The following is a 26,485-nucleotide window of genomic DNA, read 5'->3' as shown; positions in this document are numbered from 1 at the left end:
CCTGCCTCTGTCTACTGTGATCTCTCTCTGTCAAATAAATAAATAAAATCTTAAAAAAAAAATGAATAAATAAAGATTGCCTGGGGAAATTAAAAAAAAAAAAAAAAAAACATGATGCCTAGGTCCTCCCCCCGCCCCCAGGTGGTGATGTAACTGGCCTGGGTGTGGCTTGGGCATCAGGACTCCCAAAAGCCCCCCCCCCCCCCCACCCAGGGATTCTGTAATGCGGCCAGGGTGGGGCACCAGAAGGCTAAAAGGTTCACAGGCCCAGCTCAGGTCCCTTTCACTACCCAATAAAAAGCAGTGGAGCGAAAGACACCTTGTTACAACCTGCTCTGAGTGCGGCTGTGCTCTAATCCTCCTGCAAAAAAAAAAAAAAAGACGCAAATGTCTACATGATCCTTTCAAAGGGCACCTCTTAAGGTGTCTTGCAAGCATCTGACAGCGAAGGCAAACACGCTGTGCTCACCTCCGAACCCACCTCTTCACAGGATTAAGAAAACATAGGCCGGCCCCACCCTCAGCAAAAGAGAGTTGGGAGCCAAGCTCTGGACTTCTAGGACTGGAAGCCAGATACAGAAAGAAGAGAGCTAAGAGAGCTCGCCTAAGGTGCTGGGCAAACCTTGCACATTTCCCTCCCGATCGGGTCAAACAAATCCTTTAGGGGGAAAAAAAACGGACACCACGGTCAGGGCCAAAGGTACCCACATTACCACGTGCTTGCCGGGTCAATCAGGACTCTTCCTCTGAAGTTCCAGCGGGGGAGTTGGAGGGAGTGCCCAGCTTCGTCTCTGGTGCTCCACTAGTGGAGGGGTTGGTCCTCCTCCAAGGACATTTGGCAATGCCCATTGACACGGTCACAGATGGGGAGGGGGGCTGTTACTTACATCTCATAGAGCAGAACCAGGAGTGCTGTTCATCACTCTGTAATGCACAGGACAGCACCCCCCAACAAAGAATCATCCAGTCCCAAGTGTCCATACTACCGAGGCTTAAGAAGCCCAAGTGATTTCTTTTTTTTAAAGATGTTTGTTTATTTATTGGAAAAAGAGAGATACAGATAGTGAGAAAAAACAGGAGCAGGAAGGAGAGGACTTGATCCCAGCACCTTGGGATCATGACCTGAGCCAAAGACAGGCGCTAGGTGCTCCGCCCAAGTGATTTCAATGTGTGATGTTTTCATGATGGTTATATGACATCTGGTGACCCTATGAGTAACCTTGGTTAAAAATAAATCCAAACCCAAACCCAAACTCTTGGGAAACAAACAAGAAACTCCCAGCGTTACTTCAAACTTGAAAAGCAAAAGAGTCACATGGTCCAGCCCCTAACATGGACTCAGTTCACCAGTGGGAAAATTGCCTCCAGTTCACATGAGAGAAACTTCCTGCAAATCTCCTCTAGCAGGAGCCTTTAAAGCTCTTGATCATTAAAAGTGTTTTTTTATTTTTAAAATTTTATTTAATTATTTGACAGAGAGAGAGAGAGCACAAGTAGGCAGAGAGGCAGGCAGAGGGAGAGGGAAAAGCAGGCTCCCCACTGAGCAGGGAGCCCGATGCGGGACTGGATTCCAGAACCCTGGGATCATGACCAGAGCTGAAGACAGCCACTTAACCAACCAAGCCACCCAGGCGCCTGTAAAAGTGTTCTAAATACATGTATTAGACCCAAACCAAGGAAACTCTTGACTAAAATGACATCATCTTTAAATCGTGCTTTTCCTATGATTTACAAATACAATAAATGAAAAACTCTCAGAAATGACTGTTTTACTCGTTCATGGGAAAAGTCATTAATACCCATAAACAAACACAGACCATGAAGCATTTGAAAGCCTCTTCATATCCCGACTCTCCATGTGGTCTTCGAACTGACTGCAGGGACATGCCTGGTGCCCTGACCCCTCCCCCCTACTGGTTTCCCCACACTGCCCTCTTGCCAGACCTCTGACCAGAGAGACAAAGCCACATATGACAGGAGGACAACTGCTGAGGGTCTTCCCTGATTCTTCAAAATGAAGTCATGAACACAAATGCCGCCTTGATAAATAGACATTGCTTTGTCTGGGCCACCAGCTCCCATCAGCATCCAAAATCGAACAGCAGCCCAGTTCAAATACCCACCGCATGACGAACACGCCCTACACTTTCCACATTCCCTCATTCCAGGAAAATGACCGTGGGTCATGAGAAAGAGCATCTGTGATGTCGGGGAACACACGAGAGCCCAGCCATCCCACACAAACGTTCTTTCAGTAAAAGGATTAACCAACCTGTACAAATAAACAGTGAGGGAAAGTGCCCCCGGGGAACTTAGGGTCTCTCTTTTGTCTGAGGCTCATCCTTAGGTCAGAAATGCAAATACTGCCAGAGTAACTGCTCAACGGCAGGACATTCCGTGTGCTTGAGCAACTGGACGCCAGTCCCACCTGGAGCCTTTGCAATGCTGAGTAATTTCTGATGACTAGGGGGAAAAATGAAAACTGCTTATTTGGCTCATAATCATACCACTCAGCGTACGATGACTCGCACTTGAGTCAGAGAAATACCCAGAAAGTATACTCGGGAAACAGATAATACCATGTGGTGTTTTCTAAGCATTTCTATCTCTCTGACTCTTGACTCTGCATCTGAAGACAAGTTACCTAAAGTATATCACATCAATAACGTGACTTACAGCATGGAAATTTGACAGACTCGAGTATCGACTGCAAACTTTGAAAGGAGACGTATTTTTATTCAGTCCCATAGCGCAAACTCAATGCAGTTAACATTCCAGTGAAGTCTAGAGCATAAATACATGCTCTGTCTCTACTTTGATCATTTTTAAAGACAGGCAGTGGAGAACACAGTCTATCTCACTGTAATACACAAGTTCCGGGTCTAATTGCTTACACAGCAGTAGGTAACATGTTTCTGCAATGCACCCCACATATAAAAGATCCCTCCACATTGTAAAAGTGGTATTGAGGAAGAGGAGAAATAGGTGGGTCTAAAATCTCTGAGGCTTGCAAAGCAAAGGCTGCTCGCACAGCCTGGTTGCTTCTGATGTGGCCACTCTGGGGGGGTCACCCTCTGCCCAAAAGGTCAGCTGAGCCCCCACAGTGCCTGCAGGTGACCCGCTGCAGGAAATAGCTATACAGGAGCCCACCCAGCTCACCAGGGACAACTGAGTGTGGCCCGATCCCAGTGATGGGCACCCAGAGCCTGTGTGAATAGGAAGCAAGCAGACAGAAAGCAGCTTTCCTTATCGCTAACCAAACAGGGTGACTTCATAACCCACAAACAGTCATTGTCAAAATACTTGATCTAGAGTGGAATTACTGGTTTGTACGAACTGTCCTGGGGTAAACATTTACAGGATCGGAAATTCCTCACCAGGAGGTCTGTAAATATGTTACAGCTCTTTCTCAAGGAGAAATAAAGAGAATGAAACTTTCACCCATTCAACACGTATTTACTGAATGCTTGATAAGGGCAGGGATGTGCAGAATACACCTGCGTCCTACAAGGCAGAGACAGGAGTGTTCTGAAAGGCCAGTGAGGGGTCCAAGGAGACTCAAACTAATGGCTGGAGCAGACACAGCAGTTTCAAGATTTATACTGCTATGTCATCAAGACTGTATTGGCAGAGATCGATGGAACAGAACAGGATTGAACAGGATATGTTCAACTGAGTTTGACAGGGTGCAAAGTAATTCAATGGAGGAAAGATAGCCTTTTTAACAAGTAGTGCTGAAACAATTAGACATCCGTAGGTTTAAAAAAAAAAAAAAATGAACTTGACCTAAGTCTCATGGCTTACACAAAAATGAATTCAAAATGGACCATGGACAAGGATACAGAAAAAGGAAAACCCTCTTATACTGTTGGTGGGAACACAAACTGCTACAGCCACTCTGGAAAACAGTATGGAGGTTCCTCAGAAAGTTAAAAATAGAGCTACCCTATGATCCAGTAATCGCATTACTGGGTATTTATCCAAAGGACACAAAAATAAGGATTTGATGGGACACATGCATCCCAATGTTTATCAAAAATAGCCAAACTACGGAAAGAGCCCAAATGTGTATTGACTGATGAATGGATAAAGAAGATGTGGTGTATACATGCAATGGCATATTACTCAGCCATCAAAAAGGATGAAATCTTACCATTTGCAGCAATGTGGATGGAACCAGAGTATTATATTAGGCGAAAATGTTAGAGAAAGACAAATACCATATGATTTCACTCATATGTGGAACTTAACAAAGAAGACAGGTGAACATATGGGAAGGTGCAAAGTGAAAAATGAGAGAGGGAAACAAACCATAAGGACAACTGAGAACAAACTAGGGTTGCTGGAAGGGAGGTAGGTGGGGGATAGGTTAAATGGGGGATGGGTATCAAGGAGGGCACTTGTGATGAGCACTTGGGGTTGTATGTAACTGAGGAATCATTGAATTCTACTCCTGAAACCAATAGTGCACTGTATATTAACTAGAATGATAAAAAGATGGACCATGGATTTAAATGTAAAACATAAAACATTTTTAAAAACAGAAGAAAATATATTCAGAATCTAGGGGTAGGCAAAGAGCATACCATAAAAGGAAGCATTTATAAACTAAACTTCATCAAAATTAAAAACATTTGCCAGATGGGGTGCCTGGGTGGCTCAGTGGGTTAAAGCCTCTGCCTTTGGCTCAGGTCGTGATCTCGGGGTCCTGGGATCAAGCCCCGCATTGGGTTCTCTGCTCGGCGGGGAGCCTGCTTCCACCTCTCTCTCTGCCTACTTGTGATATCTCTCTCTCTGTGTCAAATAAATAAATAAAATCTTAAAAAAAAAAAATGCCAGGAGGGAGAGAGACCCCACTGAAAGGACTAAAGACAGGCTTGGAGTGAGAGAAAATACTTGCAAACCATATATTCAACAAAGAACTAGTATCTAGAATACAGAACAAACTCTGAAAACTCAACAGTAGTTAAAAAAAAAACAAAAACAAAAAACAAGCAAGCAATCCAATTAGACAACGGGCAAAAATTGTCAAGAGACGTTTCACCAAAGAGGAAACACACATGGCAAACACCACAGGAAAATATGTCCAACATCATTAGCTATTAGGGAAATGCAAATGAAAGACACAATGAGGGGTGCCTGGCTGGCTATCAGTGAAGCACGTGACTCTTGATCTCGGGTTTGTAAGTTCGAGTTCCCTGTTGGGTGCAGAGATAACTTAAAAATAAAATCTTAAAAATAATGATAATAAAATAAAACCACAATGAGGTATCCCTTATTAGAATGACTAAAATAAAAAACAGTGCCAACACCAAATGCTGGTGAGGATGCTGGAAGCAGTGTTAAATGGAGCGGCCACTCTGGAAAACCGTTTGGCACTTTCTTAAAAGACAAAACAACACAAAACAAAAAAAAAAAACCTAAAGAACAACTACGATACTACCCAGGAAATGACATCCCAGGCATTTATCCCAGAGAAATGAAGATTTACGTTCCCACAAAAACCTGCACACCAATGTTCACAGTGACTCCATCTGTAAAAGCCCCAAACTGGAAAAACATAACAGATGTCCCACATCTAGCGAGTGGGTAAGTGACTACACACTAGGGCTCATGCATGCCTTGGAACATCTCTGGGGAATGCTGCAGAGTGAAAAAGCCGATCCCAAAAGGTGACATAGCAAATGAGTCCATTTATATAAAGTCTTGGAATGACCAAATTATCAAAATGGAGAACACAGCAGTTGTGGGGATGGAGATAGAATGGGGACAGGAGGGAAGCTGGTGTGGCCATAAAAGGTCACCATGAGGGATTCTTGTGGTGATGGAATTATTGTTCTCACAGCTGGACGGAATCAAAGTGACTGTCCTAGTTCTGGCACCATCCCAGAGCTTACCACCTGGGGAAACGGGGTAAAGGGTACGGGAGACCTCCTGTTAACTATTTCTTACAACTGCCTAGGAGTTTAAAAAATCTCAAAACAAAAGGTTTAATTACAAATAAATAATACTATACTAAAAACACTATACTAAGAAGTATAGGGGCGCCTGGGTGGCTCAGTAGGTTAAAGCCTCTGCTTTCGGCTCAGGTCATGATCCCAGGATCTTGGAATGGAGCCCCGCAAGGGGCTCTCTGCTCAGCAGGGAGCCTTTCCTCCTCTCTCTCTCTCTGCCTGCTTCTCTGCCTACTTGTGATCTCTGTCAAATGAATAAATAAAATCTTAAAAAAAAAAAAAAAGAAGTATATAGGGTGTATTTCCAATTTCCTATGAAAAATAAGGTGTATCTCTGGGATGTTAACATAAGGGAAACTTTCTCTCTCTACTTTTTGAACATTCTCTAGCCAACATGTAACAGTTTAATCACACAGAAATGTTTGTTCAGAGGTCAGAAAAGTGTTATAGAAGGCTTTGGGGAGGAAGTGGCATTTCTGGGAGAATCTTAAAGAATGGGCAGCATTTCAACAGATAAAAGAGGCATCTTGGAACAGTCCTGGGGAAAGAATGGCCAACACCACGGAACAAGATGGGAGGGAGAGGGCCATAGGAGGCCCCCATGGGAGTGAGTGGTAAGACAGACGGGGAGGCCTATGCTCACTGCCTTCAAAGGTAAATTCTGCTGTCCTTCTTCCTGTAATTTTCTCTGTAGAGATGAAAGCAGCAGCTTAATAAATACTTCTGAAAGCAGAAATTAATTTTATATGGCAGCATTAATGGGTCAAAGAAAGACACAGGTGCTCTTCCTCACCAACACACTGAAGCAGGGAGCCTAGAGCTGCTCTCTCCTCCAGCAGCTTGCCCTGAAGACCACAGTCAAGATGGCCCCATGAGTGCTTACCTCCGGTCCTGACCTAGGAACCTGCCCCTTCCTCCTGGGCCTACAGAGAAGGGAGAGGGCGGGGCTAGAGATAAAGTCCTAAGGAAAGAAGGAGTAGAGGAGCGTTTCTGGAAGCCAGGAGACCTGGGGTAGCCACCATTCACAACCTACCCAGACCTTGGCTTCCTCGTGTAGGTGATGGGGAGGTCGGCTAACTCAGCTCTAAGATTCTTCTGGCTCTGATGTTCCATTGGCCTGAGGTCCCCAGGCCTGGGTCTGACCACGCATGCCGGATCCCAGGAGAGCCACCAAACTCAGTTACTCCTTCTAAAGTCCTGCCTGTGTCTTCACCACCATTTTCTTTCTTTTCCAACCTAACCCCCACACTACGTGGAAGTAAAATAGTCCTCTGACAACAAAATTTAACAAAAAAACTCAACCCAAGAAATGAAAGCATTTCGAAGACTCAAACCTGGGAAAGCCACCCATTGCTGTTGGAGCCACCACCAAAGCTCCAAAACAGAAGCAAATGTGACTGCCCAGGGAGAGCACCAGACAATCCCCAAGGGAGAGAACATGCGGACCATTGCCAAGTGGGTCACAGGACTTTTACTGGCCTTCTAGAAGACCTCAGTATGATTCTGTCTTGACTTTGACAAGAAATCGCTCCAAGGGCACCTGTTCTGAGTGACCAGAACAGACTGTGATGGGCTCTCCCTGTGCCTTTCCAGTAACAGCATGAAATTAGCCATTAGTACTATTTATCATTGTTTAACTGAACACAAACCCCCCTTCTTCCCAGACACCCAAACTGTTCCATTTACAGCTTAAGCATTCAAAATTATTTATGCAAAATCTTCCTACAGTTGCTGGACTCTTCCTAATCCTTCCCAGCCTGTGAAATCTGGATTTTCTGGCCCAGTATTTATTCTCTTGGTTGAAAGGGCTCTACTCTAATTCCATCCCCACCTACTGGTCTGATGAGAACCTACAAAAGGCCATTTCCCTCTAGACCCCTGTGCAGACACTGCATGTATATGAACACACACAGATACATACACAGATATATATGTGTGCATACACACACACACACACACACACATACACACCCCCCAGACTGTACTTGTATTTTAGTGTTTGGGAAGAAGACTTAACCAGACACCCTGATTCTTCCTGCTCCCACTCTCATCCCATTTCATTCTCATCCCGCCCTCATTATTAACCCAGCAGGCCAGCTAACTGGGATATCATTCAGGGCACTGCATTTCTCCCCACTTCCTGTTCTCTAGTTAGAATCACCCTGCCCCCCCTCCCCCGCTCCCAACTCATGAGACCAGCAAATGGAACCAGATGTTACTTATTCCTCCCGAGGTATCTTGGAGAGCCTGCCAAGCTAACACAAAGAATGCCTGCCTGGACTCTGCGTGCCCTGCCGGCCCGCAGTCCACCATTGACTGGGCCAGGAGCGAGGCCCCGACTGACTCCACGGCAGCTGCCAACAACCTGGTCGGTGTCCAAGGAGATGCCCTGGCATGAGGACTCGGCCCAAAGATGCTTTGCACTGGCTCACTCAAGCATATCTTTTTCTTATGGGGAGGACCATAAAGTCTGGAGACATATATAATGTTTTATTAAACTATAGCGTAATAGCAATAAACCATTTATTATGTTCGTACACCTATGCTTCCAGACTTTAGGGCTGTCTGAGAGTTTAAATGCAATGACACACAGAGAAAACTCCTCACCCACTGGTTGAGAAAAAAGCAGAAAGACTAGGTCTTAGTCTGTTCAGGCTGCTGTCAAATACTGTGGACTGGGTGGCTTAAAGGACACGCATTTATCTCACACAGTTCTGAAGGCTGGGAAAGCTAAGATCGCAGTGCTGGCAGATTGGGTGTCTAGTGAGAACCCACTTCCGGGTTCACAGACGGCCATCTTCTCTCTGTGTCCTCAATTGGTGGAAGGGGCAAGGGAGCTCTAGGGTATCCTTGAAAAGGGCACTAATCCCATCCACAAGGGCTCCACCTTCGTAATCCAACCACTTCATGAAGGATCCACCTCCTCATTCTATTCTATTGGAAATTAGGATTTAACTAATGAATTGGCAGGGGCTTGGGGATATAAACATTCAGTCTCTAGCAAATGCCTACAGAGAATGTAAGTAGAAGCCATGATATAACGAATCCATGAGTTTAAAAAAAAAAAAAAAAGGCCTGGGGCAAATGGGAACTGGTGAGTAGCAGGGTAGAAGTAAATCAACAGAGAGAGGCAGGGACAATAGTGCTGAGCCATGAAAAGGAAGACCACGGGGGTTACTCATGGCACTCCAGAGTGCTACTAGAAAGCTTCCGCTAAACCCCAAAGGATCACATCCTGTTTTGGCAACACAGCACACTGAGCCGTCTTGAGCCTTCCCCCCAACAAACACCTAGAAATGCTAAAGAAAACATAAAAAGCAGAAATTCATACACAGCTGACTGACAGAGTCACAAAAGGAAAATTCCCTAGTATCAGAAATGCATTAGGGATTAAAGAGGTAGAGGGCAGGAGGGAATGGTGGCAGTTCTCTTACCCAGAAATAGGCGCTCTAGCCAGGGACGTGAGAAGAATCTTTGATAAATGCCCCAGACAACCCACTAAAGGGATGCACACCACTGAAAGTAAACTAAAAATCACTTGGGAAGTGGGAGAGTAATAACCTGCTATAACACTGGCAGGTGACAAAAAAAAAATCTCCTTGAAAGTATAAAAATATTTAGATGTATGCCATATATAAGTCTGATAACCAACTGACACAACCCCTTTGGGACACAACTCCATGAGCCCCAAATTAACAAGTGTATTTGAACCAATAATGCTACTCAGGCATTTGGAAAAGACCAATGCAAAAATCTCACCAAGTGGAAATTTCAACAAGAAATGAGCTCATAAAAAAATCCACTTTCGGTGAGAGACAACAGATCGGGAAAAACTGAGGGACTGGTAATACACAAGAACTCAAGAAAACGGAACAAACTGAAAGAGGCCATGACTTAAAAATGTTTCAAAATTTAAGGAAGAAATAACATACGGTAAGGGAAAAAAGAAATTTATGAAACAAAACAAGCAAATTTCAAAATTCATTTCATTGAAATGAAAACTTAGTGGATGAAGAAAAGAGTAATTCTTTTGTGAAGAAGAGAATTCATAACTTGGACAAGAAATGAAGTAATTATTCAAAATAAAGCACAGTGGGGCACCTGGGTGGCTTAGTCAGTTGAGCATCCAACTCTTGGTTTCAACTCAGGTCATGATCTCATGTCCTGGGACTGAGCCCTACCTCTAACTCTGCACAGCAGGAGGTCTGCTTGAGATTTTCTCCCTCTACTCCTCCCTCCACACTCCCTCCTGTGAACAAGCATGCATGCACATGCATACACTCTCTCTCTAAAATAAGTAAATAGGGCGCCTGGGTGGCTCAGTGGGTTAAGCCGCTGCCTTCGGCTCAGGTCATGATCTCAGAGTCCTGGGATCGAGTCCCGCATCGGGCTCTCTGCTCAGCAGAGAGCCTGCTTCCCTCTCTCTCTCTCTGGCTGCCTCTCCATCTACTTGTGATTTCTCTCTGTCAAATTAATAAATAAAATCTTAAAAAAAAAAAAAAATAAAAATAAAATAAAATAAAATAAGTAAATAAATAAATTATATATATATACATATATATAAAACACAGATAAGAATAATTTTAAATAAAAAAAAGAACAGTTAGGTGAGATGGTGGATGGAAGAAGAATGGCCAGCAGAAGTTCTAGAAGTGATACATAAAATGGGGGAAGAAACACTATTTAAAGACATAATTTCCCTACTGAACGTTGTTCAAAGAGTGAGAATTTTCCAGATTTCACAAAAGACATAAACAGACTGACAATGAGTGTTGCCTAAAGTATAAAAATAAATCTAGATACATCTGGTTGAAACTGCAGAATACCAAACACAAAAAGAAAAGCATAAAAGTAACCAGGAAGTAAATAGAGATCATCTACAAAAATGAGAATTATTTGACAGCAGACTTCTTGACAGCAAAATACAGCCAGAAGATAATAAAAAATACTATCTTCAATATGTTAGGATCCTATGCCCAACTAAATATGTTTCAAGACTGAGGATGACATAAAAGCATTTTTAGACAATACCATTTACTGAAAGAAAACACTCAAGGACATGTTAATGGATCAGTAAGAAGAAAATTGAACTCACAAGGAAGGAGTAACACTCAAAAAGCAATGATAACCAAAAAAGAAAAAAGCAATGATAACAGACTGGAAAATATGTAAATGAATCTAAATAAGCATTAACTGTTAAATTAGCCAACTTTTGGGGGAGATGCTTTTTTTTTTTTTTAAAGATTTTATTTATTTATCAGAGAGGGGGGGTGGAGAGAGAGCACAGGCAGACAGAATGGCAGGCAGAGGCAGAGGGAGAAGCAGGCTCCCTGCCGAGCAAGGAGCCCGATGTGGGACTCGATCCCAGGATGCTGGGATCATGACCTGAGCCTAAGGCAGCTGCTTAACCAACTGAGCCACCCAGGTGTCCCGGGGGAGATGCTTTTAAAAAGATAAAACTAAAATGATACTACATAATAATAGTATGAAACACAGGAGCTCACTGGAGTTGAAGCTTTCTAAGATGCTTAATATTATTAAGGAGAAGAACGGGGATAATGATTAGTTTTAGATGCTAAGTCAAACAGGCATGTTTAAATATGTAAGAGTAATTTTTAGAACAGTAATACAAGTTCCTAATCAAGAAAAGAATGTGAGAATTGAAAATTCAATCAAAGAGAAATCGACATAAAAAAATAGAAAAAAGAAATGAAGAAAAGGCTTGGAATTTACAAACATAAAATACAATGATAGAAATAAATTCAAACACATCAACAACCATAATAAATGTAAATGGGTTAAATTCACAAGTTTTTGTTAAAAAAAAAAAGAAAAGAAAAAAAAAGATAGTATCAGATTCCATTTTTAAAAAAAGAACTATAGGGGCACCTGGGTGGCTCAGTGGGTTAAAGCCTCTGTCTTTGGCTTGAGTCATGATCCCAGGGTCCTGGGATTGAGCCCCTCATAGGCTCTCTGCTCGGCAGGGGGCCTGCTTCCCTTCCTCTCTCTCTGCCTGCCTCTCTGCCTACTTGTGATCTTTGTCTGTCAAATAAATAAATAAAATCTTTAAAAAAAAAGAGAGAGAGAGAGAACTATAGACCAGTCACAAGAAATACATCTAAAACATAATGACTCAGAAAAATGGAAAGTAATAGAAACACAAAAAAGCTATACCAGGCAAATTTAAAAAAAGAAAGAAAGAAAACAGAATACATTAGAATAAAGAAGTCATTATCAAATGATAAAGGGAAAAATTCATCATCAAAAAATGGTTCTAAAAAAAAACAGTTCTAAATCTGTGTGCATTTATATTCAAAATATAAAAGCAAAATTGACAGATTACAAGGAAATATAAATACAAAATTATAACAGGTGATTTTAACATACCTTTATCCTAAATAGATCTATTTAGCAGACAAAATAAAACTATAAAGGATATAAAAAATTGAACAACACAATTAACAAGTGATCTAAAAAAACTTTCCAAATCGTTGCCATCCACATCACTGTAAACTGTTTAATTGTTTACAGTCCACATGGACTATAAATCAAATGTATAACTACCCTTTAAAAAACAGAACTGTAAGAGAATGGTCAAGTTTCATTCTTCTACATATAGCTGCCCAGTTTAAAAAACAGAACTGAATAGAACTGAAAATACCAAAATGCGTCCCATATGGCAAAGATAAGCATTATTTCGTGAGACCTTTATGTTTGTATTTTGAGTGATGATATAAAATGTACTGCTTGTTGTGAGTTCAAATTTGGAAGTCTTCAATCTAATGGATTTAAAGTCTTCACCCCAAAATTGGAGCATACGCTTTCCTCTCAAGCACTCAAGAAATATTTATAAAATTTGAATCATTTACTAGCCACAGAAGAAATCTCAACCAAACCCAGAGAATCAATACACATCCTGAATGGTGCTGAAAGATGGCCCGCAAGAGCTATCTGGCTGCTAACTGGTTCCCTGTGGCTTCATTCAACAATCCCTAGGGTGGATGGGTAGGAGGGGTAAGGGCAATCCAAAGATACAAACTTCCAGTTATAATAAATAAGTCATGAGATATAATGTACAGAATAATGACCATAGTTAACAATACTATACTGCATATTTGAAAGTTGCTAAGAGAGCAGATCTTAGAAGTTCTCATTACCAGAAAAAATATGTTTGGACCCATGGGTTCAACAAGGAATGTTAACCTATTATTGGGGTGATCATTTTGCAATATATACAAATATTGAACCATGACACCTGAAACTAATATAGTGTTATATGTCAATTATACCTCAATAAGAAAAAAAAAAAAAACAAAAGAAAAGAAAAAAAAGAAAATCCCCGTTCCCTGGAATGATCTAGAATGTGTCTCTGTCCCTTCCAAGTGCCAACTAAACTGGCCGGTTATTATTGTGTCTAAGATATAGAAGTATTCAAAAACTTTGGTAGAATGAAATACTGCTCAGTGAAAACAATCTTTAAGACGTTGAAACTAAGCTAAGATTAACCATTTTCAACCTGTCCAGATAATTCATCATAGAGTTGAATACTAGAAGAAATATACTCCGAAAAGGCAAAAATGTTTTGAGCTTGCACAAGTGGAGGGGTGTACCAGAATTGGGTGCATGGACCACGATGCAAAGAGGCACAAGGAAGCTGGCTAGACAGAAGGGACAATTCCACATAGTTTCATATTGCCAACTCTCTTTAATCATCTTATCTATCAATGGAGACAGTGACTCTTCTAAGACCCTCTCTGTTCAAAGGAGACTGGAGGGCACAGATTATTCTCATCTCGCTCTGCTGCCTTTCTTTCATTCCAGGGTTTGCAGCAAGGGGTGGGAAACCCAGCCGGGAGACAGGGATGATCCCCAGCAGAAAGCGTCCTCTACGTCACACTAGAGAGTCAGCCAATCAGGAGCCAGGGCAAATTCATGTGTTTAAGCGGAGAGTCCCATGGTAGGCATTGGGGGAGCGTTGAAGGTGAAACAGAGAAGGGAGAGACTGGAAGTAGTGTCTGCCTTTAATGTGTCGACGGCATAGAGTCGGCTCTCAAATATTCACTTGAGAGAAGACTGGTCAAAGTATGGGTAGAACAGAGAATCTAAAAATTCTTATTTGAGGTTAAACCCGACCACCTTAAAGTACACAACTAAGAGGCATTCACAGGGTTGTGCAGCCATCACCTTTATCTACTTTGAAACCTTTTTGTCACCCCAGAAGCAGACCCCATACCCATTAAGCAGACCTCTCCCTTCTCCACAGCCCCTGGAAACCACTGATCTGTTTTCTGTCTATGGATTTACCTATTCCGAATAAATGAAATCATGCAATATGTCCAGCTTCCTTGGTCTCTTTTCCTTGGTCTATTTTCATGGTCCATCCACGGTACAGCATGTGTCAGTGAGAGAGAAAGATGAAATCTTGCTATTTGCCTCAACGTGGATGGAACTGAGGGTAGGATGCTAACTGCAGTAAGTCAGAGAAAGACAATTATCATCTGATCTCACTGACATGCGTGGAATTTAAGGAACAAAGCAGAGGATCACGGGAGAAGAGAGGAGAAAATAAAACAAGGTGAAATCAGAGAGGGGGACAAACCGTAAGAGGCTCTTAATCATAGGAAACAAACTGAAGGTTGCTGGGGGAGGGGGTAGGGTAACTGGATGATGGACACTAAGGAGAGCGGGTGATATAATGAGCACTGGGTGTTATATAACACTGATGAATCACAGGCCTATACCTCTGAAACCAACAATACATTATATGTTAATTAATTGAATTTAAATTAAAAAATGTTTTGAGGGGCATCTGGGTGGCTCAGTGGGTTGAAGCCTCTGCCTTCGGATCAGGTCATAATCCCAGGGTCCTGGGATCGAGCCCCACATCGGACTCTCTGCTCAGCAGGGAGCCTGCTTCCTCCTCTCTCTGCCTGCTTCTCTGCCTACTTGTGATCTCTCTTTCTCTGTCAAATAAGTAAATAAAATCTTTTAAAAAAAATGTTTTGAAAAAAATCATGTTTTCAGGGGCTCCTGGAATGGCTCAGTTGGTTAAGCGTCTGCCTTTGGTTCAGGTCATGATTCCAAGGTTCTGGGGTCCAGCCCCACATGGGGCTCCAGACTCGGTGGGGAGCCTGTTTCTCCCTGAACCCCTCCCCCCACTCATGTGCGCGCGCATGCTCGCTCTCTCTCTCTTTCTCTCGCTTTCAAATAAATAAATAATCTTGGAAGGAAAGAAAGCAAAGCAAAGCAAAGAAGAAAATTCCTAAGACCGCAAAAGCATTAAAGGCAGAATGTGAAGGCATTCTCAGCGCCAGCAGGAAGAGAGGTCAGTGCTCCCACCAGAGGGACCAGCAGAACCGCAGCGCCGTGGACACAAATGGGAAAGACAGGGAAGAGTCAGGTGGGGCTGAGGGTGGCAGGTCTGATTCTGGACTCTCTGAGCGTGAAGTGCTCGGGCAAATCCATCTGGCAGAAGCCCACCGGGCCACCGCAGGGACAGTGTGCAGTCCCAGGAGAGGAGCCCCCCGTGGCAGCAGCTACGGAGCCCAAGAGGCACGGAGATGCCCTAACTGTCCTCCCAGGCTGAGAGGGACACGGTCGTCTGCAGCTACTTCCGTCATTCAGAGACACACAGGCGACGCACGATCTCCCCTTGCCTTTTCCGGAATGTGACTCATCCGCTGACAAAACTTTAGAGGTGAACCGATAACGAGTGGGACTCAAGATCGAGAAAACAGGACAGTCTCTTCGCAGCAAAGCTCCTAGCGCCTTCCCTTCCCGCTTTAGTAAAGAGAATCCACTCACGAAGCCACAGCTAGCACTTTCCAGTAATTATCTCCTCTACCACCTTTGAACCTCGGGTCGCCTGGTTCCATCATTCTCTCCTTCCTGCACTGTCTAGAGCATCTACCTTCTGTAGAGTCTGGTCAGTTTTAGGGTTTGTTTGGAATCGTGAGGTTTGGTGCCAAGACGCCATCCCGCGGCTGGACTGCAGCTCTCCAGGTAAAACAGGGACTGTAGCCCAGCTGGGCCATGCCTGCGGGGGACTCTAACCCATACAGGCAGGGAGGCGCCGGCCTGCCACCTCCTCTGTGTACATCCAGCCTCAACCAACATCACCGTTCTCTAAAGACCCCTGCTTCACCCTTGCCTGGCGTTGAACGTCAGTCATCATTTCTTTCCCTGAGGAGCTATTTGTGGCCTGATGCCAAGTCCCACACAAATCCAGCTCTTTGGGGGCAAGAGAAACTGCCTGCTTCAAATATATTTATTTACTTACTTATGTGTACATATAATTTGAATATTTGTATGTAGGCATTCACACATACAACATTTGTAAAATAGACTCCTAAGATGTTTTCTGCACCCTCAAGGTCAGGCTCAAACTGGAAATCCTGAGGAAAGAAGCCATTATGGCAAACCTTCTAGCAGACTTAGAGCAAAAGGGAAAGAAGGAAGTAAAGGACGGGGGACTCTAAGTGCAGAGGTAAGAGACCCACAAAGAGAGGAGAAATCCCCCCAATCCCTTGGGGTAAGTGCACACCTAAGTTAAGGAGCAAGGGTTATGCATGATGAAAGAACATTCTCAGACTCTATCTCCTCTGTGAAGCGCACGGAGTCCCCAGGCGAGCTGTGCTCACCACAGCTCCACCCTCTCGCCCTCCATTCACTCCCTCACCCTGCACGTCTCCGACAACGCCTAAGTGCCAGGCACTGTTCTAGGCACGGAGACCCCACCATGAACTACAGAGACACACCCTCTTCCCGCAGAGCTCAAGTCCTGGAGGCACATTAGTGAAGGCAACAAAGAAATAAAACCCATGGCATTGTCAGACAAGCGCTGGCAATATACAAGCGAGTAACCAAAATCCACAGCATGTCAGATGGGAAGGCAGATAGGGATGGCCAGGAGGGGGGAAGCAGGAACAACTGGGAATGTGTACGTGTGCAGGGCCAGGTGGCTGAAGTGGGATGTCAGCAGAGACCCGAAGGCGAGGGACTGAGTCCCAGGGCTATTGATCTCTGAACAAAGAAGGTTGCCCCTCACCCCCCTGCCAACCTCTAGAAACAGCAGGGCACCTGAGTGGCTGTTGGGGGGATGGGGTGGAAGAAGAGAGCCAGCAACACCGGCTCCTTTGCCGCGATTACTTGTTTTGCTAGCCATGTGTCAAACTGAGCTGTAAACATCTTGAGAGCAGAGCCTGTGCGGCCATACTCACACCTGCCTCCCCAGGGCATGGTACGGAGCCTGAATTAAGTGTGGGCAGGTAGACAGCTGGGTGGATGAGGAACAACTGGGTGACTCGGGAAACTTGTCCAAAGGGAACATGCACTAAGTGAGGCTTTTAGCAGGTAATAATGCTGGCTTCAGCCATCACTGTAAAGGCTTCACCAACAGTTTCTAACTCCAACAACATACAGGCTATTTTCTAAGAAAATACACAGCTTTAATCTTATAATGGAAGTAACAATAAAACAGCATTTGCATTACTATATGCAAAGGGGAAAAAAAATATATATATATATGTATTCATTTTCTTGACCACTTTGCTAGAATACATTCACTCCCTAAAATAAAAAGAAAACCCTGTATTTAAACCATGTTGCCTAAATAACAGATAGAGGTGGCATATACAGATTATTTGTTTACACAGCTTAATAGACAACCAGAACACATTTTCCAGCTCATTGGAAGAGGAGACTCGAGGAAAAAGCTACTGCTTAATTTTGTATTCTGGTAATAATATTCTCCATTTAGACCCATAAAAGGAATTAATGGCCAGCTCATCTGAATGGAAATGATAAAAAGTAGTTTTAGACCACGGTTCACCAAGCCCTTTCTGTAGAGGGTCAGACACCAAATATTTCAGGCTTTGTAAGCAACATATAGTCTTTGTCAGTCTTCTTTGCTTTTTTAGATTTATTTTTGTGTGATTGTTGTTGTTTTACAATGCTATGAAAAATGGAAAAACCGTTCTTAGATTCTGGGCCCTACAAACAAACCATAGTTCAGCAAATGGGGCCCTTGGAGTCCCAAGCTCCTAACAATTAAACCCAAGAAAGAAATCCCCGTATGTCTTGGGATTACCTCTTTCAGTCTCTCCAGCTCATTCTGGAGGGCTTGTTTGGATATCTCCACTTCAATCATCTGCTGTCGGAGACTTTCATTTTCATCTTCAGCTTTAGCGCGCTTTTCCTCCACGGTTTCAAGTTCATGGTGCAATCGGACAGATACATCTTTGGCTACCTGTATTGACCCACGGAGATAGTTATCAGGACATGAAGCTTTGCTGTGTGCTAAGGGCACATTCAAACAACTTCAGAGGCAGAATCATTAAGTGATATGATATCGCCATAAAGGGCAAAGACCTTCACTGGGCAAAGACCCCAGCAATATTAACAAGCCTATTTTTAAAGGAGGAGGGTATTAGTTTCAAACATGAAATCTACATTATAAGCGAAGCTATGACCCTTATCTGGATTAAAAGGCTACTGTGGATAGCTCTACCTCGTTATAGAGTATCACCAAGAATCCCAATTCTGCTCACACACACTGCTTTAATGATAAATTAGAAATAATAGTAACAATAACAATAAAAATGGATCAATAAACATTTCTGTTCCTAAGGCATACTAAAACTACTTGCTAAAAACAAAAACACAACAAAATAATCCTGTAAAATAATGTAGTCAAGTTTTATCTTGTCTACTATAGTAAAATATCTGAATGTTAAAAGCAATTAAATGTTTTTACCTTCTAAAGGGAAACAAGGAATGAGATTTTGCAAGAGAAATATAAATTACCCTTATATCCCCCTGAATGACGTTTTGTTAGTGGTTTATAGATTTGACAGAATTACACAGATTCTTTTCCTGTTATCATAATGAAAGGCGAAATGAGATTTCATAAGTACTCCCATAATAAGGAGGACATTATGCATAATTCATCTCTTGATAAATGATTTGATAATTGGAGCACAAGAGAAGCCATGCTACCCTCGGAGATAGCAAATGGTATAATGTCTGGAATTTCTTCACCTCATTCCCACCTCTGCCAGTGGTTTTCAAAAACACCTTAGACAATTAGCTTTAGACAACTAGTTATGGTCCCATTTCTCTTTCAGTTAAATCAAAACACCATCCTTGGGTTATGGTCATTTCAGGTTTCCTGCATTCCAGAAACTTAAGTAACGATAAAAACATTAAATGATTAGAATCAACCTCTATGAGTGGTCTTTGACTATAACTGAACTGATCATCAATAGATTTTTTTTAAAGAGTGTAGATCTTTAGAAGGCATTTTTGTACAATTCTCCACAACTGTCAGACCAAGTGGCAGATATCTTTTTTAAATTTATTTTTAATTATTCATTTTTTTTAAGATTTTATTTATTTATTTGAGATAGAGAATCAGAGAGAAAGAACACAAGCAGGGGGAGGCCCAGAGGGAGAGGGAAGAGCAGACTCCCCACTGAGCAGAGTGCCCAAGGCAGGGCTCCATCCCAGAACCCCGGGATCATGACCTGAACTGAAGGCAGACACTTAACTGAGCCACGCAGGCACCCCAATTCTCTCTTTTCTTTTAAATTGTAGATCCCTGGGCGCCTGGGTGGCTCAGTGGGTTAAGCCACTGCCTTCGGCTCAGGTCATGATCTCAGGGTCCTGGGATCGAGTCCCACATCGGGTTCTCTGCTCAGCAGGGAGCCTGCTTCGCTCTCTCTCTGCCTGCTTCTCTGCCTACTTGTGATCTCTCTCTGTCAAATAAATAAATAAAATCTTAAAAAAAAAAAAATAAATAAATAAATTTAAAAAAAAATTGTAGATCCCTTATTACAATTTGTTTTCTTTTCCTTAGGTTTTAAGATTCCAGTTCATGGGACAGGTTTAAAATCTTGGAATGTCAAAGCCATATGACTACCCATACCCTACACACCAGCAGGTGAATGAAGAACGTGTATGCTAAAATCTGCTGAGAGAGAGAACTACCCTCAGAACGGCAGGACCAGGTGTGTAGGTGGGGCCCAAGGGCTGCCGGTCCCCAAATCTGCGATCCCCACCCACTATCATCCCTGGCTCCTGCCGCCCCATCTGGGAACGAGTGCCCCCTATCAGCGACGCTCACTCACCTTCAAGTCCTGCTCCAGACTCCGGATGAGCTCGCCATCCACCTGACCAGTCTCAGCCACTTTCAGGCTCTTCTGCTCGGCTTTCCTGAGGCGGTACTGCAGGATTCGGCAGTTTTTGTGGGCGCGGTCCAGCTCCCGCCGAAGCTCCTGCAGCTGGTAAACATCTTCCTCTAAGTAACTGTCTCTCATCTCTTCCATCTCAGCACGGAGTTCATCCAGCTCGTCCTACACAAGCCAGATGGAACAGAGTTATAAGCCAGGTCCACCCGGACAAGGATGGGGTCCCCCGTTCACTCGGCAATACTGGACGTCCACAACCTGTGCGCTTACCCCGCGGAGGATGGGCGCACCTACGTGAGGGGACACAGGGATCTCTGGGAAGAGTCACACAAGACAATATCTTCACATGTCCGTTCAAATCTCATGGGTCCAGAAACTCAAAACCAGGATGGATTATTCATTGTGGCCTCCCGACATTGATTTCACTCCCAATTTCTTACATAATCAGAATCATAGATGAAGTCAACTCTGCAGATAACTGAAACTTTAGATTCAAACCAAACCCTGACCTAAACCTTATCTCCAGGGCACAGGCTTGGGACAAAGAGGAGGGGCACAGAGCCCCGTCTTCGAAGGACGTAAACAGTGCAATCATAACAACTGCCTTGGAATTACGACACACCTGCAAAAATGTCCCTAAAACGTGGTTCCACCATACACGTCTCAGCACTGACTATGTGACTCACGATTCCAAAGATATAACTTTTGCATTATGTCAAATCCACACTGGGTTTGGTTTTTTCCATTCACTTGGCCTTCATTTCCCATCTCCATTTTACTCTGGCATCAGCATGAAGACATTGTGGGTACAGGAAAACCCAGCACTTGTTCCCTGCTCCCCACCCCCTGCCCTCCCATTCCACAGCCAAACCAGTGCCGTCAGCCCAACAGCAACATATGTGTGGGGCACTCTCTCCTCGGTGGCTGCACACACCACAGCTAGTCTCTGCCTCCGTCCATCCCCAGGGAGCAGGTGCACACACAGGTGAGTCAAGTGGGGCTCTTTGCTTCCCTCTTTTTTTTTTTAAAGATTTTATTTATTTATTTGACAGACAGAGATCACAAGTAGGCAGAGAGGCAGGCAGAGAGAGAGAGAGGAAGGGAAGCAGGCTCCCCGCCGAGCAGAGAGCCCGATGCGGGGCTCGATCCCAGGACCCCGAGACCATGACCTGAGCCAAAGGCACAGGCTTAACTACTGAGCCACCCAGGCGCCCCACCTTGCTTCCCCTTTAACCAATTCTCCACCCAGAGTTACCCTTTACTGTGGAACTCAGACCACGACCCTCAGACCTTCCAGGGGGCTTCCCACTGCCCTGAGGAAATCCTTCAGAGTCCTCCCCAGGGCCTCTGAGCTGCCCTTCTTCCCTGCCACACTGCGGGTCTCACAGCGTCTGGACGGCTGGAGGCCTTTCCACCTGCTCTCCCCCCTCCTTAAACCGTCCCTTCCCAGCTTTTACAGAGCTCGTTGTTACATCATCTGGAAGGTACACACACAGCGCCTTCCTTGACCACCCATCCCCCCAACCCCTCCATGCTTCTAACCCTTCTTGCCTTGCTCTGTTTTCTTCCCACCTCTTATCACCGGCTACTGGTTCTTTGTGCTTTTTCCTATTCCTGTCTGTTGCCCATACTGAAATGTGAGCTCTGTGAGGGCAGACCCTTCGAGGGGGCTTCTCCGAATTCACAGCACCCAGAGGGGTGTGAGCCACACAGTAGGCCCTCCATAAGTATTTGTGGGAGGAACACACATGAACATTGGTCAGTCCCGACAAAGGCCAAATTGTAAAGACTGACCAAAATCGGACACAAATGCACCTTTGTTTTGTTCCAGTCTTGTAACCTAATTACCAAAAATTCTTCCCAAACCCACAGACATGGCTGCAATATGCAAGACAGAAATCTATTGAAGGATTACAAAAGATTTTAACGAGGAGTAATTTGGAAGGTGGGAGCTTAAGAAAAGCATTCTAGGAATTTTTTTTAAATATTTTATTTATTTATTTGACAGAGAGAGAGAGAGAGATCACAAGTAGGCAGAGAGGCAGGCAGAGAGAAGGGGAAGCAGGCTCCCCGCTGAGCAGCGAGCCCGACGCAGGTTTTGATCCCAGGACCCTGAGATCATGACCTGAGTCAAAGGCAGAGGCTTAACCCACTGAGCCACCCAGGCGCCCTCTAGGAATTTTCTTGATTATTTGATCATTGATGGCTTAAATGTCTCCAGACTTGGATACGCTCAGTCATTCCTTTGTGTTGTTCAATTAACACTGAGGGTGAAGGAAAAAACTCTCCATGATGTGGATACACTAAATTGTCAGTTCTTATCCCACTATTCAGTTTGTCCTTGATTCTCTTCACTCTCACTAATCCTGTGTTTGTTCTTAAAAGCAGGGATTTGCTTGTAATAAAGAACAAGAGCTTCCTAACATCAAAGCCTCAGGCAGACAAGAAATTGACCAGAAGGGAATCTCCAGATTTTAACCTGGAAAAGTTTAGGTGTAACAAATAAATTGGGACTCCTTATGGAAAAGTACAAACTGGCACAGACGGCCAGTTTGCCATATGTAGGGGTCTCCTGGAAAGAGCACTATAGAGCATTTCATTCCCCCAAATCCCAGCCTGTAGCTTCTCCCCAGTCTGTCCACACTACCCTAACCAAGAAAATGGCCTACTCAGCTGCCCGTGACTCCAAACGGAGCCTGTCTGAATGGACTGCCAAGAGGAATGATGTTAAAGAAGAAAAGCTTGACCACGTCCCAAATGGTATTGACAAAATTAATAAAGTGGTTTTCTCAACTTCTGAGTGTTCTCACAAAATTTCTAGAGCATTAAAAATATAAGATGTTCTCCTGTGTTTAAGAAAAAGGAAAATCTTAACCTTGAAAAGTGTTGCAAAGTATAAGCAAGTTTTGTTTCTTTTTTAAGATTTTATTTGTTTATTTAACAGAGAGAGAGAGATCACAAGTAGGCAGAGAGGCAGGCAGAGAGAGAAGGGGAAGCAGGCTCCCCACTGAGCAGAAAGCCTGATACGGGGCTTGATCCCAGGACCATGAGATCATGGCCCGAGCTGAAGGCAGAGGCTTAACCCACTGAGCCACCCCGGCACCCCAGCAAGTTTTGTTTCTGGTCTGTCTTCCTTCATGGAGAGCTCTTCCTATATATCTTGTTTCTAGTAGGAAAATTCACCGGGACTGGGAATTCACAGACCAAGCATGGAAGCCAGTCAGTTGAACATATGTGAACAGGATGGACAGGCTGAGCTCTTCAGGGAATGGGAGAACACAACTCTTTCAGGAAGGACCTTGCCAACATCAGCAAAGAGTAAGTTGGCAGACTGATGCCAGATCCCGACACTGGAGCTGTGATGCCGCTGTGTAAGAGCCATGGCCCTGACCCGCCCCACTGGGGGAGACCAGCTGCAGACAGCAAGCTCTAACACAGGCCTTGTGGGCGTCAGTCTTCTGGTAAAGATTAGATAATTAGTCCTGAAGCTTCCAAATCAAGGTCAGGTTTCACCTATGGATATGATGGATGGGTCTGACTTTCAGGAAGAGCCTATTCTCTACACTTAACCTTAGAGTACAGTTAAAAGGTAATTGTTTCGTTGCGTAACTAATACGGAGTTTAATACAAGCAAGAATCATTTGTATGGGGGCGCCTGGGTGGCTCGGTGGGTTAAGCCTCTGCCTTCGGCTCAGGTCATGCATGATCTCAGGGTCCTGGGATGGAGCCCTGCATCATCACAGCATCGGGCTCTCTGCTCAGCAGGGAGCCTGCTTCTCCCTCTCTCTCTGCCTGCCTCTCTGCTTACTTGTGATCTCTGTCAAATAAATAATAAAATCTTTAAAAAAAATCATTTGTATGTATACATACAAATATACAGTAACTGTGGCCATTCTGTTCATGGAAGGAATGGTCTGTGATTGCTTTTCCTTCTAGAAAGCTTACCTATAAAAGCCAAGGTTGTTAATGCCTAGAATTACCTGTTATTCAAACAAAAGTTTTCAAAGTGTGAAAACGGTCATCAGAAAACATTAGATACAACTTTCAGGTATAAAACTGTCCTCCAGTTTTCAGATTTTGTACTAGGAGGATGCTCACAGACGCAACTCAACAATGGATCCATCAAACAATGAATATGTTCTATAGATGCATAAACAACCACGCAAGCTAAAAGAGACAAGTGTGTAAGGGCTCGATGAACCCGCACCTCCAAATCATTCAGTAGGTCAGATGGAAACAGCTAACATTTTTTGGCATAAATAATCACCAATAGTAGTTGCACTGAAAGGAAAATTAGGGAGAGCCCATAACTGCATGTATTTGAATCATTGCCTTTATAACTCATATTTTATCTAAAATTTGTAGAACAGAAGACATCTCATTCAGCACTTTACCTTCATTACTAACCCTGTTCTTATCCTGCCAGGAACATATGGCCCATTTCATAGACAAGAAAAGCAAACCCAAGCTGGTTAGCATGTCCAAAGCCTCATAGCTAATAAGCAGAAGCTAGACTGCAAACCCAGGTGCTCTTCCCAGTAAATACTATAAATTATTTGCAACAACCAGGACAAATGAAACAATAATAACCCTTAAATCACTCTTTTAAAAGCCCACCCTAGATGTGACATAATAAAGCAAGTTAACATTTTTAGACCTTGACAACTGTCGATGTATGAGTATATCCCTTATCTCAACTGGCCCTCAGAAAAACACTGCAATATGCAGCGAAATTATTAATATCCCCATTTTAAAGATGAAGCAATTGAGATTCTAAGCATTTAAATGGCTTTCAACACCAATCTGCTGCAGAGATGGGACCAAGGCCAGTGTCTCAACTCCCTTCACAGAGCCTTGAAGAAAAGCAGTTTTCAGGTTCAGCGAAAAGAAATTACAAGAAAAGCAAATTATAAACCATGTCAGCCGGCAGCAGACATGTGAAAAGCAAAAACTGTGATTATTCAGATGAGGGTCATGATGGATGGTGATTTTCAAGCTACCACTACGTTAATTTTCGGACAGCACACTCTAATTTAGACTGTGTTGTGTTAAAGAAATCCGAAAAATGTCTGCTGTTTAAATGTTTAAGAAAACCAAATCAAGCAGAACATATAATGTGTCTGGCAAATATAATTTAGACATACAGGAAGTAGACGGAGAAAACTGCTGTTGTTTTTTTATATGCAGAAACTAAGAAGACCTGTCCTTAACAGTTTTATGTAAAATTAACGCCAGGTTTGTTTGCATACTTCACTGTTAGATCATTACTTCATTGAAAAGCTAATTTAGTTTTAATTAAATCTATTTTTCAAATTCTGTATATAAAATGAAACCTTGAAGGTGAGTGAGGCTCCCAGCTACTCCCCTTTGCCTGCAGATAGCAGCTCGAGCCCTATTATACACATCAAATTATAGAAATAATGAGGTACCCTGTGTGCACTGGGGTAAATGAAGATTAAAACGAAGCGTTTCAATGCCAAGCTCCGTGAAAACAGTTTTATCCACAAATAAAAAATAAAAAGGGAATCCACAGTATCTTAATTGAAGGGAGGCAAACTCTTGATCATACTGATTGTTGATGGAAATCTTAAAATCTCCCTCAAGCAACCTGAAAATCAATAACTAGTTCTACATTAATATTTTAATAACCCTTCTTTAAATAGACCCCAATTTGGACAGGAGAGCAGTCATCTGGCTACTGTTGCAATAATTCCATCTTCTGGGAGTTGCAGACAGAAACGATTGTCTGCTGTAATATACAAATAATCCACCTCATTTCCCTCCGGACAATGGAAATGTTCTCTGCACAGTCCTAGCTGTAGCAAAGAAGGCACAGGGGGCCGCTAACCATTGTTTACCAAGTGACAGTTCACCCAGCAGCTGATGGGCTCTGTTTGCCCTTGTCTACATGATCTCGCCTCTAAGACTATTCCAGCCGCTCTTTTGTGGGCTGAATAAAGAATGGGTGTGGAAAGGGGAATGTCAGGAAAGAATAGGAGTGCTGTCCACTTTAACCCTTCCAAAAGAAAGGCAGAAGAGAGGAGGAGCTCAACACGTCAGCTGTTCAGAACCGTGGATGCTGCTGGCCTCAGCGTCCCCACTCCAGGCCGGAACTCAAGGCTACTCAGGTGAGAAACGGAGTGGTCAGGCTAGCTCCGCGGTCATACACTGCAACCTATAAAACCCCAAACAGCCCTACCCAATGCTCTCCCTTAGGAAACCCCTCCTCTCAAAGGATGGGATATTGCCCGCCCAAGTAGCTAGCCGTGATTTTTGTCTGAAACAAAAAGAATTCTTACGAAATCACGGAGAAAGCAGAGGAAAACAACAAAAACAGCAAAAAGC

At 43.5% G+C, this 26,485-nt stretch overlaps 1 protein-coding gene across 8 annotated transcripts in view; it reads right to left on the bottom strand.

Annotated features, from left to right (window-relative positions):
* The window catches only part of MTCL1 (microtubule crosslinking factor 1), a 124,465-nt gene that overhangs the window by 92,786 nt on the left and 5,194 nt on the right, over positions 1-26,485 (bottom strand). For all 8 annotated transcript variants that reach the window (XM_059138747.1, XM_059138750.1, XM_059138741.1 and 5 more), the window contains exons 2-3: positions 20,081-20,305; positions 18,043-18,201 (exon numbers count right to left, since the gene is read on the bottom strand). In XM_059138747.1, coding sequence (XP_058994730.1) covers positions 18,043-18,201; positions 20,081-20,305 — 384 coding nt within the window. The remainder of the gene's footprint in view (positions 1-18,042; positions 18,202-20,080; positions 20,306-26,485) is intronic.

The sequence above is a fragment of the Mustela lutreola genome, chromosome 11 (assembly GCF_030435805.1).
Source record: "Mustela lutreola isolate mMusLut2 chromosome 11, mMusLut2.pri, whole genome shotgun sequence".
Taxonomy (NCBI): domain Eukaryota; kingdom Metazoa; phylum Chordata; class Mammalia; order Carnivora; family Mustelidae; genus Mustela; species Mustela lutreola.
Note: the sequence above shows the minus strand (reverse complement) of the source record. Positions and strands in the feature narration are given on the sequence as shown.